Source organism: Rhamphochromis sp. 'chilingali', assembly GCF_963969265.1.
Source record: "Rhamphochromis sp. 'chilingali' genome assembly, chromosome: 3".
Lineage (NCBI taxonomy): Eukaryota > Metazoa > Chordata > Actinopteri > Cichliformes > Cichlidae > Rhamphochromis > Rhamphochromis sp. 'chilingali'.
In genome coordinates, this window is record NC_137931.1 from 26,177,656 (window position 1) to 26,195,453 (window position 17,798).

The 17,798-nt window shown below is 40.4% G+C and overlaps 1 protein-coding gene across 1 annotated transcript; it reads right to left on the reverse strand.

Annotated features, from left to right (window-relative positions):
- Window positions 1-509: 509 nt before the first annotated feature.
- On the reverse strand, window positions 510-12,764 carry LOC308393947 (inhibin beta B chain). The gene is made up of 2 exons (XM_080878023.1): window positions 11,802-12,764; window positions 510-5,406 (listed from the first exon to the last, which is right to left on the reverse strand). Exons 1-2 carry the CDS (start codon window positions 12,199-12,201, stop codon window positions 4,631-4,633), a joined length of 1,176 nt encoding a protein of 391 aa, XP_080734149.1. The 5' UTR covers window positions 12,202-12,764; the 3' UTR covers window positions 510-4,630.
- Window positions 12,765-17,798: the final 5,034 nt, after the last annotated feature.

The following is a 17,798-nucleotide window of genomic DNA, read 5'->3' on the forward strand; positions in this document are numbered from 1 at the left end:
TTTTTTCCTATTTTTTAAATTAATTTAATTACATCTATCCATTATAGATCATTATATAAGGAAGTTTGGCACATTACTCCAACAAATAGCTGAAACTCTCTCATACAGGTCTGGGTATTGCAATGGCTAAATATTTCGGTAAGAACAGTTTCACCTTGTGCCCAACAACGGTTTAATATTTATCAAGTATTACATGAGATGATTGGCAGTCAGCTGGGAAAAACCCTCAGGCATCATCATCTCTCCTTATAATAACAAGTATGGGAATTTTTGTGAGATATTTAGGGGCACCACCCACATCATGGAAGGCAGACGTGTCATTCCATAGGGGCAAACATGGCAACCATCCAAATTAACCGCACCTTGAGGTTTTTCAGAAGAAGATGTCACGTCAGCTGTCAATGTTAAATACCTGGAAGTGCTCACAACAACAAACCCAAACAATCTGTAATAAGAACTTTATTTTTCAACAATAACAAAGAACAAAATATTTCAAAAGCATATTCATATGTTACATCGACTGTACAGAGACTGGATGGTGTGGGCTTTACTCTAAATGGAAGGATGCTAACAAAACGAGGAAACTAGGAATATTTAAGTCATCTCATGAAAAAATATGAAATATTCCATGTCTAGGTACAAAATAGAAAAAGGATTAAGCAGATTATGGACTGATACTATACCCTGATACAGTGTTTAGGCCTCTTAACTGTCACAACATCATTTACAAACAAAACATGACAACATTGCCATCTTTCAATAGCTAAACCTCTTGGCCTCTTTGGTTCCATGATTAGGTATAATACATTTGAACAGAATTCAATTTTGCTTCTATAAAAATAACTTTTATTTTTTCAATGGCAGTTTCTATTCATTTTTTTATGACTAGTCACGCAACTCCTCAGTGCAAATACTCTAAGAACCATTCGCTTTGAAGAATAAGCAAAAGATTACAGTGGCAGGTGAGCCTAGGGTTGGGCATCGGGCAGGAGGCTGGAGAAAACACGAGATAATGAGCAGTATCAAGTCTCAGGTATTTCTCTTTACCCAGCGAATAAGAGAAAAATGTGTAACGAGGTTGTGAAATAACAGGTCGCTGAAGCGTTTAACCTGAAAATATCAAAGTGACTGAGGCCTGAAAGTGTGTCTCAAAGTGTGTTATGGTGCCAAACAGGCCGCGATGGGAATTCCGCTGGGATGCATTTATTTAAAAATCACTATTCGTGCATCGCATTTGGGTCAAAGTTAGCCCCAGTTAGCCTCTTTTTACATTTCAGATGATTATTTTTCTAATGGCAGTAAAACCTTTTTAGATGAAAGAGAAGAAAAAACTCCAATAGATTATTGGATTGAGCTGGTATAGCAATGTACGGATGACATTGAAACAAACTTGTACATTATATGTGCAGTTGTAGAACGAATGTTGGTGCTGTTTGGAACCACTGATTCATATTTTACATGCAAAGTAAACAGTGTGCTGTATCAGTAAAACGTGCATATATGCAGAAGTGGACCTTTTATGTCAATACAGCAAGATTACTCCCTTCCAATATTATTTTTGAACCAACACCAATACATCAATTGACACCAAACTCTAAAAAGTTATATTGGTGGAAGGAGTACCAGGGGGTCCTTGGACAGTTTTCTCCATCGTAAGAACCTTTGGACTTGAAGATATATTAGCTTAAGCTGCTGTGTTGGTTCAATTTTACTGTGCAACATATTCAATATTTAGCCAACCAAATCTCAAAAAATTGCAAGAGTAAATACATTTATTTAAATAAAATTCCAAACATTGGTTTTTACTAGATACACACACCACAAAGCAGTCAGCAACAGCTGACTAGTGCCCATGCTATTGTTTGGTCTGTTCTTGCTGTTGGCAAAGTGATACACTTCATCACTCTGAGAAAATGTATTAACGTACAGTAATTAGCCTATTTTTGTGGGTACTCTGTAACACTCAGGTCCTTCGCTGCTATGTAAATGTCATTTTAGGTAGGTGGTTGCCAGGCAGCGTGATAGAGTCATTAAAATGTTGAAGTTTTGTGGCTACAAATTATGTTAATGTTGAGAAATAAAAATATGCAATGCTTTTAAAAGCATTTATTTGTGCATATATTCTAAAAATTGGGCATTTTCACATGTTGATAGGTAGTTGCTAGGCAACATAATATATATACATATATGGGCCTTCAGGCATCTAAGCTATATCAGTGTACAAAGTTTGGTTGCTCAACTCCCGGTCATGTTGAAGGAGTTTCCAAACAAACAAATACACAGAGATTTGGTGTGTGCATTTTTAGGTTTGAGGATACTGAATAAGTCAAACTGTTGCCCTGCTTTTGTTGTTGTTGTTGTTGCTTCTTTAACCATAAATCAAAGAAAAATAAATAGTGTTTCCTTCTTAAAAGAGAAGGAATGTTTTTTCATCAGAGCCTCCCACCTGAAGCCCAACACACCACTGCCTGCCACACTTACTTCAAGTATTGGTGATAGTTTGTCACTAGAGCTTAAGTTCATCTTGTCTGATATATGGGTAAATACTATACATTGCATAGCTCATGCGGCACTTATTTATTTTAGAAGGACTGTGGGCGTAGATGTGCCACGTAGGGCTCATTAAAGGCATTTCAATCTGCAAGTGCTATCAAAGTGTGCGTCAGGAAGTGCAAAGTTGCACCTTCTCTTAACTGAGCAATATGGCAACTTTTCACTTTCACTGACGGAAATAAGAGTTACATTAAATGTATTTTGATAAGGAAGGGGTCAAACCTTCCATTTCAAGGAGAAGCTGCAGGAAAGTGAAGGAAATATCTTGCTTGTGAGGTCATTCCTGATATGCTGAAAAGGAATATTTGTTTGACTGGCACCTTAATGAGCAGGTTGGTTCGTCAACTAAAAGGATTTTCTTTTACTTCAGTGATACAAAGACCAAGAAGAAAGGGTCGAAGTTTTCACCCTAACAGGAATATCTTGAATAGGTCTCAAAACAAACTAACGTGGAATTTCTGAAACTTCGGATGGTAAATCAAAGCTCATAGTTACTGACGTTCTGATCTACAGATTTCTCTGGGGGCAATAGTTTGAGGGAACATTCCTGAGTGCAAAAGTAAGATAGTCTCCTTAAAGATGGGTTTATTACTTTCAGTAGTACAGATTTTAAGAAGGGAGCATAGAAGCTTGGTTGACTGAGCCAAAACCTCTGGGAAAACCAAATATTATATCATAGAATTTGTGGAACTTTAGTTGGTAAATGGGTGCTCATTATATATTGACTGGATGAGCTATTGCCCTACTCTCAGATACAAATATTTTTATTGGAGCAAAATGTGACACATACTTTGATGAGAAATTAAGGTGGATTCCTGAAAGATGGGGTTTATTACTTTTAACGGTACATATTCCCCAAAAGAAGGGTAGAATTTGGTTGAGCTGCTAGTTTATGATGTACAGATTCTACTGGTGATGAAGATTTCAACTACAGGATGTATTTTTTAAGTTCAGAGGTACAAAACCCAAAAAGAAAGGGAAGGCGTTTGATTGACTCATCCAAAGTCTTTAGAAGAGGTCAAAAATTAAGTTTGCATAAACTTATGACACTTTGAGTGTTACTTAAGTGCTAATTAAGTATAAACATTAATTGGACAAGCTACTAACCCATTTCTTTTTTATCTACAGATTCTACTGGGTAAAACAATTTTCAAATCAAAATGTTTGATCAGCACTAAAGTTAATGGAAAACTGTGAAGAAATGCATATCAGAAACATGGCCTCTAAGCAGATATTCCATTGAATTTCAGTTGTGACATCTCACAAAGTTCTACCTGTATTTTGGATAATTATTGAATGGTTTTGGAGTAATAAAAACCTTGTTTACTGGGGTTTGCTGGAATATAGAATATGTTTCCATTCATTTCAAAAATCTGTTTCTGGAATTTGCAGGTCTTATTATGGAACAAACTTTGTTAAGGCCAGAAGTGCTGTACGATCCAAGCCAGAAGTGCTGTATGTTGGTGTAGCTTGAGTGGTGTGAAGACATTTTCAGTGTTTGTCCAAAGTACTCTTGAAAGAGGCATAGCAGAATCACCCCCCAACCTTCATTGTTACTCATGTAAAGCTCCTTTTACCTCCTCTGGAGACAGCATTTTAACATTCAAGGTTGGGTTTATGTTCTACTCATGAAGAGTTTCAAGTGGCGCCTATACTAACAACTTGAGTGATAGCAGAAAATTACATCAGATGATGCTGCTTTGTAAAGGCTAGTAGGTTAAGTAAGTCTTACACAATTTAACAAACCAGATCCTCATTATCTTAGAGATAATTAATGAAGAACTTCAGATATTGATTGTTTTCCAAGTGGATTTTTAAAGATTTGGAAGAGAACTCTTCATTTCTGTCTGCAGGAGACTAAGTCTTCAAACTCATATTATGAATATATCAACAAACATAAATATATATACAAGTTTTTGTGCAGGCATATATGAGGGTGTGTAGATATGTGTGGATGAGGTTGTGCGTGCACATGTTTTCTCCGTCGTCCATAAATATTTTAATATTTAATTTTTTTGTAATATTGTGAATCTGTTTAGTTCTTCAGTTCCACTTTAAGTAAACAGGAAAAACATACTCAAGCACAGCCACACTCGTCCACGATCATGTTTGGAACGTCACGCTTGACGATGTTGTATTCGTCGTCAAAGTAGAGCATGGACATGGTACTGAGCTTTGTGGGGATGCAGCAGGAATTCATGGAGCCCGGACTCATCCCCCGCAAGCGGTACTGGTTCACCACTGCTGTGTGAAAGGATGAAGCTGAACCGGGGACACCGGCCATGTAAGCCGGACAATTCCCCTCACAGTAGTTCCCGTAGTAGCCTGACGGTGCAATGATCCAGTCGCTCCAACCGATGAGTCGGAAGTCTATGTAGAACTGCTGCCGGCAGCACAGGTTGCTGCTGCCATCACACTCCAGTCCTCGCTTCCGGATCCGGTGTTTGCTGTCAGCCTGCCTCGCCTGTACCACCAGGAAAGGCCGGTGGGACTCATCATGGACATTGAGCAAAATGGGCAAGACACCCTCTGCCTCGCAGCCCTCACAGCGGATATCCAGGTTCTGTCGCCTGTCACCTTTCTCGAACACCAACCGGACAGCATCAGTCAGCATAAAGGTGTGCCAGCCACTGCGTTTTAGCTCCACTCGTTTTTCCACCAGGTTCCATTTGCTGCCAAGGCCGGGCTCCTGGTAGTACACCTTCACCGTAACCTTACGCCTGGCACGCACCTCCAAAGGTGCCGGCAGCACCTTAAAGTAGAGCCATAGGGTGGCTTGCGTCACATACAGGTTCTGGTTCCCCTCGCTGGAGATCAGGAAAAACAGGCTGGACTGGGATGTCACCATATCATCTAAGGAGCAAAAACACATCAGAGGTATTAACAATGATGTCAAGTAACTGTTCAGAATACGCCATCTGGAAAGACCACTGACGATTGAAAGTAAAGGGCAGTGACAACCAGCTCATGGGTAAATGTTTATATTAAGATATAACTCTTTCTCCCCATAAAGGCAACATCTGATGACCTCCCTTGTACCCTTAATGATCAGTTTTGACACTTCAGTATATATCAATAAAGAAGCACGAGAACAGGTTCTGGGTTTTTCCAAGATTAGCCCTAGTAAGCTGTATAGGCAGATAACTTCTGATAAACTTCTGAAGCAGTCCTGAAGATGACAGAAGCTGCTCATTTCAGAAAAGAGAAACAAGTGACTGGAAAGATCTAGATATAGAAAGGAGAGGGATAAGTTAGTTTGGCACCTAAAAACGCACCTCACAAAAGCAAAGGCTGAAAATAAAATCATATGTTACTAATTTAGAAAATAAAATCATACAAAGCCTGACTGTCCTTACAATGAGGCCTGACAGAGCAATACAGGTCTATGAAGCCTCAGGAGACACAAGAAAGACTATCTCCATGGCGTTAGCTTTTTCTCAGAGACTGTGCAGACACTGCACATGGACACAGGTTTAAGGACTATTAGCTCTTTTGAAGAACTGTGACTGAAAAATACAAATCCTCAAATCCCCTCAAACCCAATGATACCTCTAGACAGATTAATACCACCATGTTGGTCTTAGAAGTATTCCAAGTACTTAAACTACAACAAAATGCCAGGATTGTTTGGTCTGGGCTGCTTTGTATGGATTGCAATCCATCTCATTTATTTCTCTTGTGGGATTTATTCTGCAAGCAAGTTTGCCCATTAACGAAGGATAAAGTTTTGATCTGGAGCAGAGACATGTAAATATCCTTTAAGTACTCTTGAGTAATTGATGGTGGAGTGAAACAGTACTCCACACTCTCATGACTAGAAGAAACGGTCTAATCAATCTACTGTGTTTTACATTTTGGGGTCATTTATCTTGAGATGCTTCTGGAGCTTTCAGTGGCTGTTTCAAACCTAGAACTTGCAACTTTGCTTTTATTTTAAATGCCCCAATGAGAAGCTGATTGACGGATGTCAGATGAAGACGCTTAGTGCCATTAATCAGGTCTGAACCTCCTGAACTGAACTGAGTGCAGCTGACCAGGATGAATTGAGACTGACAGCATTTAGGAGGCCACAGACTTCAGTGAATGAACCTCGAGAGCTTTAACCATAAAAAAAAAAGGAGAAGACCAACCAAATACCATGAAAGCTTCCCTGAACTGGATACAAGGCTTGTGAGTACACAAAACATAAATCTGAAACAGTGTGAAAGACATTCTAACTCTACAAGCTTCGCCTCATCCATCTTGAGACAAGGACATCTCTGAGTCAGCAACTTGGCTGTTACATCAAACACTGCCCGCAGATTAGACCGCTGCTGTCACCATAAAAATCAAGGATGATAAAGTAAAGTTTCTACAAAAGGATAACAAAGGTTAAGTTGAGCTCCAGGCGCAGATTTCACAGGTGGTTTATGTTCGTCTGTCACCACATATTCTATCAAGATGCTAAAACCCTCGGCTTGTTCACTTATTCTAAACTGTAGAGATCAAAGCGACAGCTAAAATGCCTGTGATGCAGATATAAACAAGCACTCAGTGGCAGGAGGGGTCTGAACGGGCTGGCGTTGGTTTGGGGATGAGATCTACAAGCATTGTTAGATGAGCCAGCTGCGTTGTCTTTGATGGGACCAAGGAAGTCGTGGATTCTTCTGGACAAGATAAACCCAGAGATTAAAGGACTCTGGTATCAATACCAAGCTCGGCTTGATGGTAAATGCTTTGAAAGTGTCCAAACAGGCTTATTTTAATAAACTGCTCATCATGCGCTGGAAAAGAAAGACAGCAACTGGCTCGGTGTTACATCTGGCACATATTTATCATTTATTTATCTTACTTTCTCCGTGGTCAGAGCCACAAATGTTTAGTCAGGATTAAGAGACAGATGAATAAAGCATGCTGTGATGTGGCAGTGGCCCAACTGTGCAAATTTGCAAAAAGAATTTCTAATGCAGTAACTAAAACTTCAAGCTAAAATAAGCCGACGTGACGGCATGTAACCACTTTCATTTGAATTCACTTATCTGCTGTTTTCCTGTCAAACATTTGCTGACACTGGACATTTTCTGAATGGTCTTTCATTTGAAATCTGTGGCTACAAGAAATGCTGACCCGCTTGTGGTTATGAGATCAGTGGCGCCAAAATGAAAAGAGGAAGATAAGCAAATCCTATTCTTGCCGTCAAAGTGGTCAAACAACAGAGATCTGTTAAAACTCAGTTACTTCTCCTTTTTTTAAAACAATGAATGACCCTTTGTGATTTATTATATAATAATACTAAAAGATCCAGATCCTGACGTAGAAATTTTGAGCTTGTGCTTTTTCTGGAAACTCGTGTGTTTCAGCAACATGAAGTTTGCATCCTGTGCTTTAACAAATTACACTAAATAAGATGTTGAACGTTGATTACAAAATGTTTTACTCTAAATATGTAAAAATGGGCAAAAATGAACCATCCAGTACAGCAATTTTATTCATGTTTGAGGGGGAAAACTGTCAAATAAACACTATTTTACACATTGCTATTTTATGGAGATCATTTGATATGATCAAAAGGTCCTCATAATGTACTGAAATGACCATCAGGCAAGACTTTTTGGTGCTAAATGTGTCAGAATTGAATTGAGTAGATGGGAAGGTAACATCTTGTATTTTGTAGCATGTGGTTAGAAATGCAACTCTATGTCTGCCACCAGCCTGAGGACTAGAACCGGCCCACAGACCATCTAAATCTACCAACAATGTCCTGAAAACAACCCATGAAAAACCAACCACAGACAGCATTGTGCCAAACAATCTTAAAGCAAATGACCGCAGAGGCGCTGTTGGGACCTCAGTTGTACGGAAGGCCCAACAGCGCCTCTACTACCTGAGGAGACTGCGGAGCGCACACATTCCCAGATCTCTGATGTTGAACTTCTACAACTGTGCCATCAGCAGCGTTCTGACGTATGGATTTCTAGTGTGGTTCCCCAGCTGCACCAAGGCCGATCAGCAAGCACTCCAGCGGGTGGTGAAAGAAGCTGGCAGAATTATTGGAACAAGTCTGCCAGAGATCAGTAATATCTTCCCCACTCGCTGTCTGAGGAGGGTGCACAGTATCCTGCGGGACCAACATCACCCTGCGCGCCACCTTTTCCATCTGCTGCCCTCAGGGAGAAGGTACAGGTCTATACAGGCCAGAACATCCAGACTGGCCAACAGCCTGTATCCACAGGCTGTGAGGCTCCTGAACTCTCTGCCCCCCTCTCACGGACAATAACCATATCCAACTTCTTAATAGCAATGAACTGGTCTGCATTGGTGCATCATATCTTTATTCTCTTCCCCCTCCTGCCCCCCCCCCTCCTCTTTCTTAAATAGATAACTATCATATCTGATATCATATCTCACAGTACAATAATATTGAATGGGTTGCATTGTTGTATTTTGTCATGTCTCTCAGGTCTTTGTCTGAATTTCTACGAACATTATTGCTAAGGATTGTCTTATTGCATTGGAGTCACACTGGGTTAAATATGTACACTTGGGTTTTAAGGGGTATTTATTATTTTCTTCCTTTTTTTGGGTTGTATGGAAGCCCCAAACGCAATTTCATTGTTCTTGACAATGACAATAAATAAATAAATACTAAATACTCTAAACTGCCATTTACTTCAGTTTAGTTCAAACCAAATCGCAGCAGCAGTCCCTTTAAGGCACTTTATATTGTAAGGTAAAGGCTCTACAGTATTGTAGAGAAACCCCAGCAATGTGACGACCCACAGAGAAGAAACACTTGGTGACAGTGGGAAGAAAAAAACTCCCCTTTTACGGGGTTTCCAGGCTCAGGGAGGGGCAGCCGTCTGCCACAACCAGGTGGAGGTGAGGGGAGGAAAAAAGGACTTGATTCCAGTTCAGCCTGTTTTATCACTAACCTGTTCAGTCACGCATTTCATCCAAATGGCAATATGTGAGATAATTTAAATGCTCATGCAGCATTTTGGAGAATGTTTTTGTTAGCATTATTTGCTTGTGCAGTGAACAACTGTTTGGTCTTTTGCTTTACTAAGTCAATATGAGCTTCTAGAGTCGCCCACCCCTCGTCTAGTTGGATGTTAAGAGGTTAGCAGTGACTAGGTTGCAAGAGTAGGGGCTGAGTTTGTTTTTTATTTTATACACATGCAGAAGAAAAACTTTAAAACATTCATAAAGTAGAAGATGTTGAACTTCAAACAAAGTCTTTTGGTGTTTTTCTGTTAAAAGCTTTTTTTATTTGGGTGAATGTTAACCTTTACCCCAGTGACCTGGTGGATATAAAGAGGTGCAAATCTGTACTACAAAGTTGCCCTGAGATCCAACCGTCAAGCTTAAGAGGTACATTGGTGCACCTACAGGGGCAGCTACTGATTTTTACAGGACCCTTTGTTTCTGGGAGTGACCCAAATGTCACTAGTGAGCTTATAAATACAGCAGCAAGTGAAGGCATCGCCACTAATGGAGCTCACACTCACAGAAAGTTAGCCTGAAAGTCAGAACCCAAACTGTGTGTCACTGTGACGCAGCAGCTAACAAACCAACACCATGCTCTCGGGTCCCTGTGTTTTTAGAGGCTGCAGTTAGATCACACACACACACACACGGAATGAGTTTTAATGGGGTGCCAGGCTGCAGGATTCAGCCCGTCAATCTGCATTCAGGCTGCACGACAACCAGCACAAAAGCTCTGACCTTATACTGAGAAGACTGATTCAACACAGGCCTGCTGTGTCACACACACACACACATAAACACACAGTATCCTGGATGCAGACACATGTGCATGCAGGCACTCACAGAAAAGCTGGACAAAAGCTCAAATCCTCCAAAACAGGCAGGGATAAATGACACTCAAACACATGATATAATCAATACACACACATGCACACACATGCACACAAACACAGAGACACTCTGAGTGGTGATTTGTTGATGTAGAAAGCAGATGTTTTGGAGAAGCGACGGCGAGCGTGCTGAGAGACACACGTGGGCGAAGCAGGTGGTGTCGTTGATCATTTTCAGCCCTGCTCCTTTCAAATAAAGCAAAACTGTTCCTGTGGGCCTTGACGCCGTGCCATGTCCCCACTGGCAGCCGCTCAGCGCCGCTCAACGCCAGCCAACTGGCAAGTGGGTGATGCCGAGGTGGAAGGTCTGCAACACAGCGGCCACAGAGAGAAACATCTGAGAGCATAAAAGCCTCTCAGCGGGGAGTGAAACCTCCGCCGACACCGAGCAGAGTTTACACTGGTTTATTTTTTACAGGGAAGTGAACACAGCACTCACATTTGGATTGTCCCCACTTTCTGTCACTCACATGAATGCAACAGCCACCAAACTCCATTCAAAATGTGCCTGATTTGTAATGTATCTGCCCAAAGAATCACAAAACTTTACTTAAAGTGTGCAGAAAATGCATGAAATGAGTTTTTAGATCTGGCAAAACCAGCATTTCTTTTGGTTTACTTTGAGACTGTCTACAGTGGAAACAGCCAACATGTGATGACAGCTTAACTGGGGTCAAAAACAGTCCCAAACTATCCCCAGGGGTTGATTCTAGAAAGAAATCAAGCTTCTCGATTCACAGAACAACTTCAGGTAGCAGCTACAGCTACAGCTGGCCCCTCTGCTTTTATTTTGGCGGGGTTTTCAGGTCCTAGCACCAACATCTGTTCAACATCAGCATGTTCTCTGGGTTGTTTCTCACTCAGTCAGTATATAAAGACACACGCACACTTCAAACACACACACTGAGCAGCAGAGTTGGAGGAAGTTCAGTGTGTGTGTGTGTCTCCTGATCCTTTCTGCATACATCAAATATCAGCTCACATCCTGAATTTTAGGAGAACAAGTGTCCTGCCTGCTTTATACAAACCTGCAGCCATAAAGATTTATCAAAATCTATTTTTTAAAGGTTTTTAAAACTTAGTGCTTTTTGTTGATAAATTTCTGCTGTTTTCACACCTGCATACTTTTAAAAAGTCCATAAAGACTTAGTTTTTATAGGGAAATATTTTAGTTTTAGGGTTATCTTTTAAAAAAAAAAAAGACTTTCACCTTGAACTTATTTTCTGCATAGAAACAAAAGCACAGATCCACCTCGGAGAGAAAAATCAATGTGTTCTCTTTTTTCATACCTAAATAAAACAGGTGATCTGATTGGTTTTAATTAGTTTCAATAAAATTTAAAAAAGAAACGACTTTATGATGAGAACAGTGAGGCGTGAGTGACTCCTCACCTTTCTCCGCGAAGCTGATGATCTCCGAACTCTCCTCCAGCACCTCGTTGCTCATCGGATGCCCGTCCAGGTTGGGGATCTCCACCCTCCCGTCCTCTCGCAGCTTCCCGGCGTGCAGCTTCCGCAGGGCTGTCACCATGGCCGCCTTGGGGACCGGGTGCGTGATGTTGGGCCTCTCCCGCATCTGCAGCCTGCTTAAGATGTGCCTCTTCACCGCCTCTAAGAAGTCCCCGTCGAGCCGCCCGGACTCCGGCTCCTCCGGCAGAGCGCCGCCGCCGCAGGACGCGCAGGTGTCCCGGGACGCCGTGCGCGCCTCCGCCTCGGTACCGGGCGCAGCGGTGCAGCGGATGGAGAGGACGCAAGCCACGAGGAGTGCCAGTCTGAGAAGACAGCTACTCATTTTCTGTCTGAGGAGGAGCAGAAAAAACTTTTCTCCCTCTTTTTTTTGTCACAGTTCAGATCATAAAGTTCAAACACGGAGACTGAAACGCGCTCCTTAAGCGCAGAGCAGCCTCCGCGCGTAACGGCAGCCCGCACGGCTCTGATCACTGGGAGGTGTGTGCGCAGGAGACCTTTCTATCACATCGCTACCAGCAGCCTGTCAGCAGTGCGGAGCTCAGTTCTCGATAATCCGTTTGTTTGGTGCAGTTTTTTTGTTTGTTTGTTTGTTTTTTTGTTTTTTTGGAGCTTCACCCGAAAAGCATCACGGTAATCAGCATCGGCCCCGCAGGAGGTTCCACGTATTCCACAGAGAGCGGAGAAGACGCGCAGAGTCCTCCACGAGCATCTTCAAAGTTCAGTCTGTGAGCATCACCATCATCATCATCCTCACTGTCTACAAGCAGCCCTGCTCGTGACTCCCGCTGTGCTGCTGCTGCCGGAGTGCCGACGCGCAATTAAGAAGATTAAAAGGAAGAGGAGGAAGATGAGAGGGAGGCGTGCCTGTGAGCGCACCGAGCAGCGTTTCCATTCTGCCGTGTGAGCTTGCAGTCTCCCAAAACTTCTTATATACAGGAGAGGGGGTTGGGATGGGGGATAGTGTGGGCGGGGCTAGCGAGGAGTCAGAGAAGCGCCAGGGGTGCTCACTGCTGAAAAACTCCCTGTGGGGAAATTAGCCCTAAAGGGAGGCAGACTCTAAAAACCCGAGCTGTTTACAGGTTTACACCACCCCTCTGCCCTCCTCCGCCCACAGAAAACCACAGGACTCCTCTGTTGCTAAAGTAATCTGATTACCCAAAACAGCTGTGGGAAGGGCTGAATTGTGCAGAATTCTGAAGAAATGTGCTCTACACATGCCAAAAACTAAAAAAAAAAAGCAGCTGAAATTTATGCTGCTCACTTTATTTGATGTAAATGTAACAAAAATGTAAATGATGTATAATAAACTTATTGCACCTTACAAAAGGTGAGTTACAGTAAATTTGCTTAATGAGGAGATATCACATCAAGTTACAGTAGAGCAAAAAAATCTCAGCTACACTCAGTTTTATGTTTATAAACATCGATTATTTCTATTCTATTTTAGAACATTTTTAATATTTACATTATGTGTTTAAAAAATCTGTATTTTGTCACCTTCACGTGGCCCATACAGCACAGTGAGGGCTGCTTCAGTGACCCATACACCGCACATTTGTAGGAACATGTTTTTATTACACTGAATGGGACTGCAGGAGGATTGGTGTCCTTATTATATCCAAATCTTTACACAGCCACACTTCTAAAAGTCCAAACACAATATACCTGAAATAAATTAAGGTTATAATGTTGCACATTGGTGGTCTTTGCCATTTCTCAAGTATTTAAAACTGTGTATGCAGATAAAAAGTACATATAAATTAATAAGAAAGTGAACTTCAGGAACTGGAGATCAAAATGAATTAAGTTAAATGCCCTAATTTAATTAAAGAAGGGACCATGTTAGTAAATAAGTAGTTATTTGGATTAAATAGTCAAAACTTTTATTTTCTTTGTACTTCGTTTCAGTCGCCATGTGTCACTTTCTCTCTTTTTGAGTGATTTATTTTCAATGATCATCACAAATTGTATTTGATCTGCTTGAGTTCATCTAATTTATTTACTACTTTAAACATAAATGTTCAAGTTGATTATTTAGCTGGATTTCTTAAAAATTATCTATTTACTTGGAGAATTTTCTCGTTATTGATTACCACCTCTTGAGTACTTTAAATGGTAAATGGCCTGTATTTGTATAGCACTTTCCCTATGGACCCCAAAGCGCTTTACACATTCAGTCATCCACCCATTCACACACACATGGTGATGGCAAGCTACGTTGTAGCCACAGCAACCCTGGGGCGCACTGACAGAGGCGAGGCTGCCAGACGCTGGTGCCACCGGGCCCTCTGACCACCACCAGTAGGCAACAGGTGAAGTGTGTTGCCCAAGGACACAACGACTGAGACTGTCCAAGCCAGTTACAAGGCGAACTCCCAACTCTTGAGCCACGATCGCCATTGTAATCAAATGTTATTTATTGCATGTAGTCATATTATTTCAGTTCTGAAAACATTCCACTGCTAAATTTAGAGATAAAACACAACTTTTTTTTCATGCTCATGTAGAGTTTCGATGTACAGTACGACTGATTGAGTAAAAGCTGCAATATTTATTCTGTAATGTAAAAAAAAAGGAAATACTCAAAATGAAAGTGTTTACATGTAAAATACTTGTTGTGTGGACAGTAAGAACATTCAGTGGACTTCGGTGTTACCCTTTTCTCTCTTCTAATACCACTTGTAACGCTTTTGTTTATTTGTCTATGTATCCTGTATCCTGCAGTGCTTCAGCTCACGTGGACTTTTAAGACGTCACATCACAGAAGATTCCGCTAAAACACGACTACAGTTTGGTTTAATCATCCAGGAGCACACTTTAAAATAAATAAAACAGGGAAAACACTTTAACTTTGGGGAGGGTGTTTGCAGTCTGATGAGTACAAGGAAGAGGAAAAACAAGGAAAAATCACATAAAACATCAAGACCCAGCAAAACATAAAGTCTGGATTAAACTGTAATCTTAATAAGAGTGGCAGAAGCCTGTGTTTAATACTCTCATACTAACTTTTAAAGTTTTTCTGGTGCATAAAAGGAAATTTATAGTCTTTGCTTTTGTTTTATATCCTTTAAGATCCTTAAATCTGGCTTTTTCCAAAGGACGTTTGTTATAAGCTGAACTTGAATCAATGCTCAGCCTTCAGAAAGACAACATAACACAGATATGTATATGGTAATCAGTTTATATAACATTACCTTACAACTGGATAGAAAAATGTGACCCAAAGTATGGAAATACCACCATTTCAGTTGTACCATATGTTGTAGCTATAATATAAAGCCTGGATTACCTTTTAATGTACATCAAAGCTTTTCTTTACAGCCTTCGTCCTGTAGAAACTTATTAAACGTTAATGGTCCATAAAAGTGATTTTGTAGACACTTTGTTGTTTTGTGTCCTTTAGCTTCTTTAAAACGGTTGATTTTCAAGTTGAGTCAGTGACCAGCAGGCAAAAAACAACATAGATGGAAAAATGTTGACTTACCCTGATATTTCCTCTCAGCTGTATAGAAAAAGGCTGGTTTTATTCTTCATGTGTTATTGTTTCAAACTAAGATGTGACCACATACTTTTGGAAATTCAAACAAATGTTGCCACATGTATTAAAATAAACACCTGGGGTTATTGCAAGTGGATAAACTTTGACGTAAACGCCCTGAAACACCATGGGAGCTCAAACCACAGCGTTACATTTTCAGCCAAGCTCATTTCGATAAGCCCTAAAAGAACATTCAAATAATCGGAGAGCCTCGCTCTTTGTAGTCAAATGGAACATGATCCGCAACAGCTCGTCCTAATGACACGGCAGGAAGTCCGGACAACAACATTTGTTAGTAAAACTGAGAACCAAATGAGCTCGTCACACCCCTTTACAGCCAGCACTAGCGAGATAGGCAGAGAGGCTGGGCTCAGTGACCTTTGACCTTTCAGCTGGTGATTATCACAAGGCAAAACAACCTGAAGAGCAGACACAATCTGCTTTTCCCTTTTTATCCTCACAGTTAATGACCACATGAATCATAATTTCTAATTAATACGAACTCTTAAATGTATTCTATTTTATATATCCTAAATATGATAAAATAAAAGGTTAAAAACAGGTTTTACTTAACTTTGGAGCTCCATATAGCACCAGTTCAATAAAGGTTGGCACTTTAGTCATTGATCTCCGCTCCTCCTTGTCATGCGTGAGGAAAGTAATGAAATGGCGCCATCTTTGTTCCAAACACTGAAACTACATCATGTATAAAATCTTTCAATAATTCTATAGTTTTGCACCCCAAGAAAATGTTCATGCTTTCCAGGTAAGTAAATGTATGATTTTGAAATTTTGCAGCAGAAACCTAAAAAGTGGGATCTATCCAAGTGAAAAGGGGACAAAAGTTAAACAGTTAACATAAAATTGATGAGGCTGTGAAGGAAATTATTCTCTTTGTTCACAGACTGATTGAAAATTTGCTCCACTGAAAGTCAAAGATCTCCTCATTGTGCTTTTGGTTCTTCTAAAGTCGCCAAACTTACCAGACTTTAGACTGAAGCCCAGTTTGACATGTGAAAATCAAACATTGCCCTCACTCATGTCTGTCCCATCTGTAACATCTGAAAATAAAATATAATAAATAATAAAAACAAAGATCGACCAAATGGACCAATACGGCAATGCCACGAAGATCCATTTGGCAAAGTAAATCCATTGGGTATCCTTGTTGGTCTTCAGACAACAATTCTGATGGCTAAATAACCAAATGGGACAGGCAAAAAAAAAAAAGAAAATCAAACATTGGCCAAACCTCAGATCATCACACAGGAGAAAATCTAGCTGTTTCCTTTGTTTTCATTTTGCTTTTCTAATTGTTTGTCTGCAGCTTTACTTTCCAAACGGAGTCTAACTCAGCTGTTACTGTCTGAAGATGGAGCACCCTGGACAGGTCTCCAAGCTAATCCAAGAAACAAAGAAATTTTTTAGAGAAAAAATGTGTTTCAATAATCCTTCCAAAGTACTTTGTCCTACAGAGTCTCATAAGAATTAAACCAACCGCATTCTGCTTTGGTCCTGAAGATTGATGGGTGATCATTTGGCTCAGCCTATAAAACTGCATCTGATCCTATAAGTTCATGCTGCAGCATTAAATCATATAAAAGTTTTAAAGAGGTGACTTTTAAAACGTTATATTCCTGTTGGTTTTATTTTGTAACATATTGTTAGAATTAAGATTTACATTTTTTGGCCTCATAGTGTAGTGATTCAGTGCCGGGAGGAGACATAAATCCGCTGGAAGGGGCTGAAACAGGAAGACCATCCGACATAAAACCTATTTCGGCCCTTGTGAATCAGGGAGCAGCTGAAAGTAGCTTTCTACTTACAATAATTGATCATTGCAGTACCTTCACAGTCCAGCAGAGGGTCATGGCACACACTAGGAGAAATTCAGAAACTGAACTTTTTTTTACTTTAAACCGGGATCACTGATTTTAAATCTGTGTTCCTGTTTTGCTGTTTTTCCTCTGCAGAAGACGTCTGATGGTATCATAAGCATAAACTAAAATCCTGAAGCAAAGCAGGCCACAGTCCTCTTAGTTTACAGAATAGTCAGAATTGTTAGTCCTGTCTGGGCTGCTCATTGTTCTTCTTTTTTTTGGTTTAGAAACAAACTCAACACTGCTGTAAAGACCTTCACATCAGTTTGTCTGGGGGTGTTGGGAGACTGATATTTAAGAACCGATTCATTCTTTCCCTTTTTTTTTTTTTTTTTTTTTTTTTGAAAAATATAAAATATAAAGTCATCAGAGGTGAAGGGAACTGAAAGAAAGCAGCTTCTTTTCATGAGTTATGGCCATCATGGTCCCAAAAGAAAAAAGTGTGAGGTTATCCAGCTTCATAATTACTAGATTATTTTTATTTATTTATTTATTTATTTA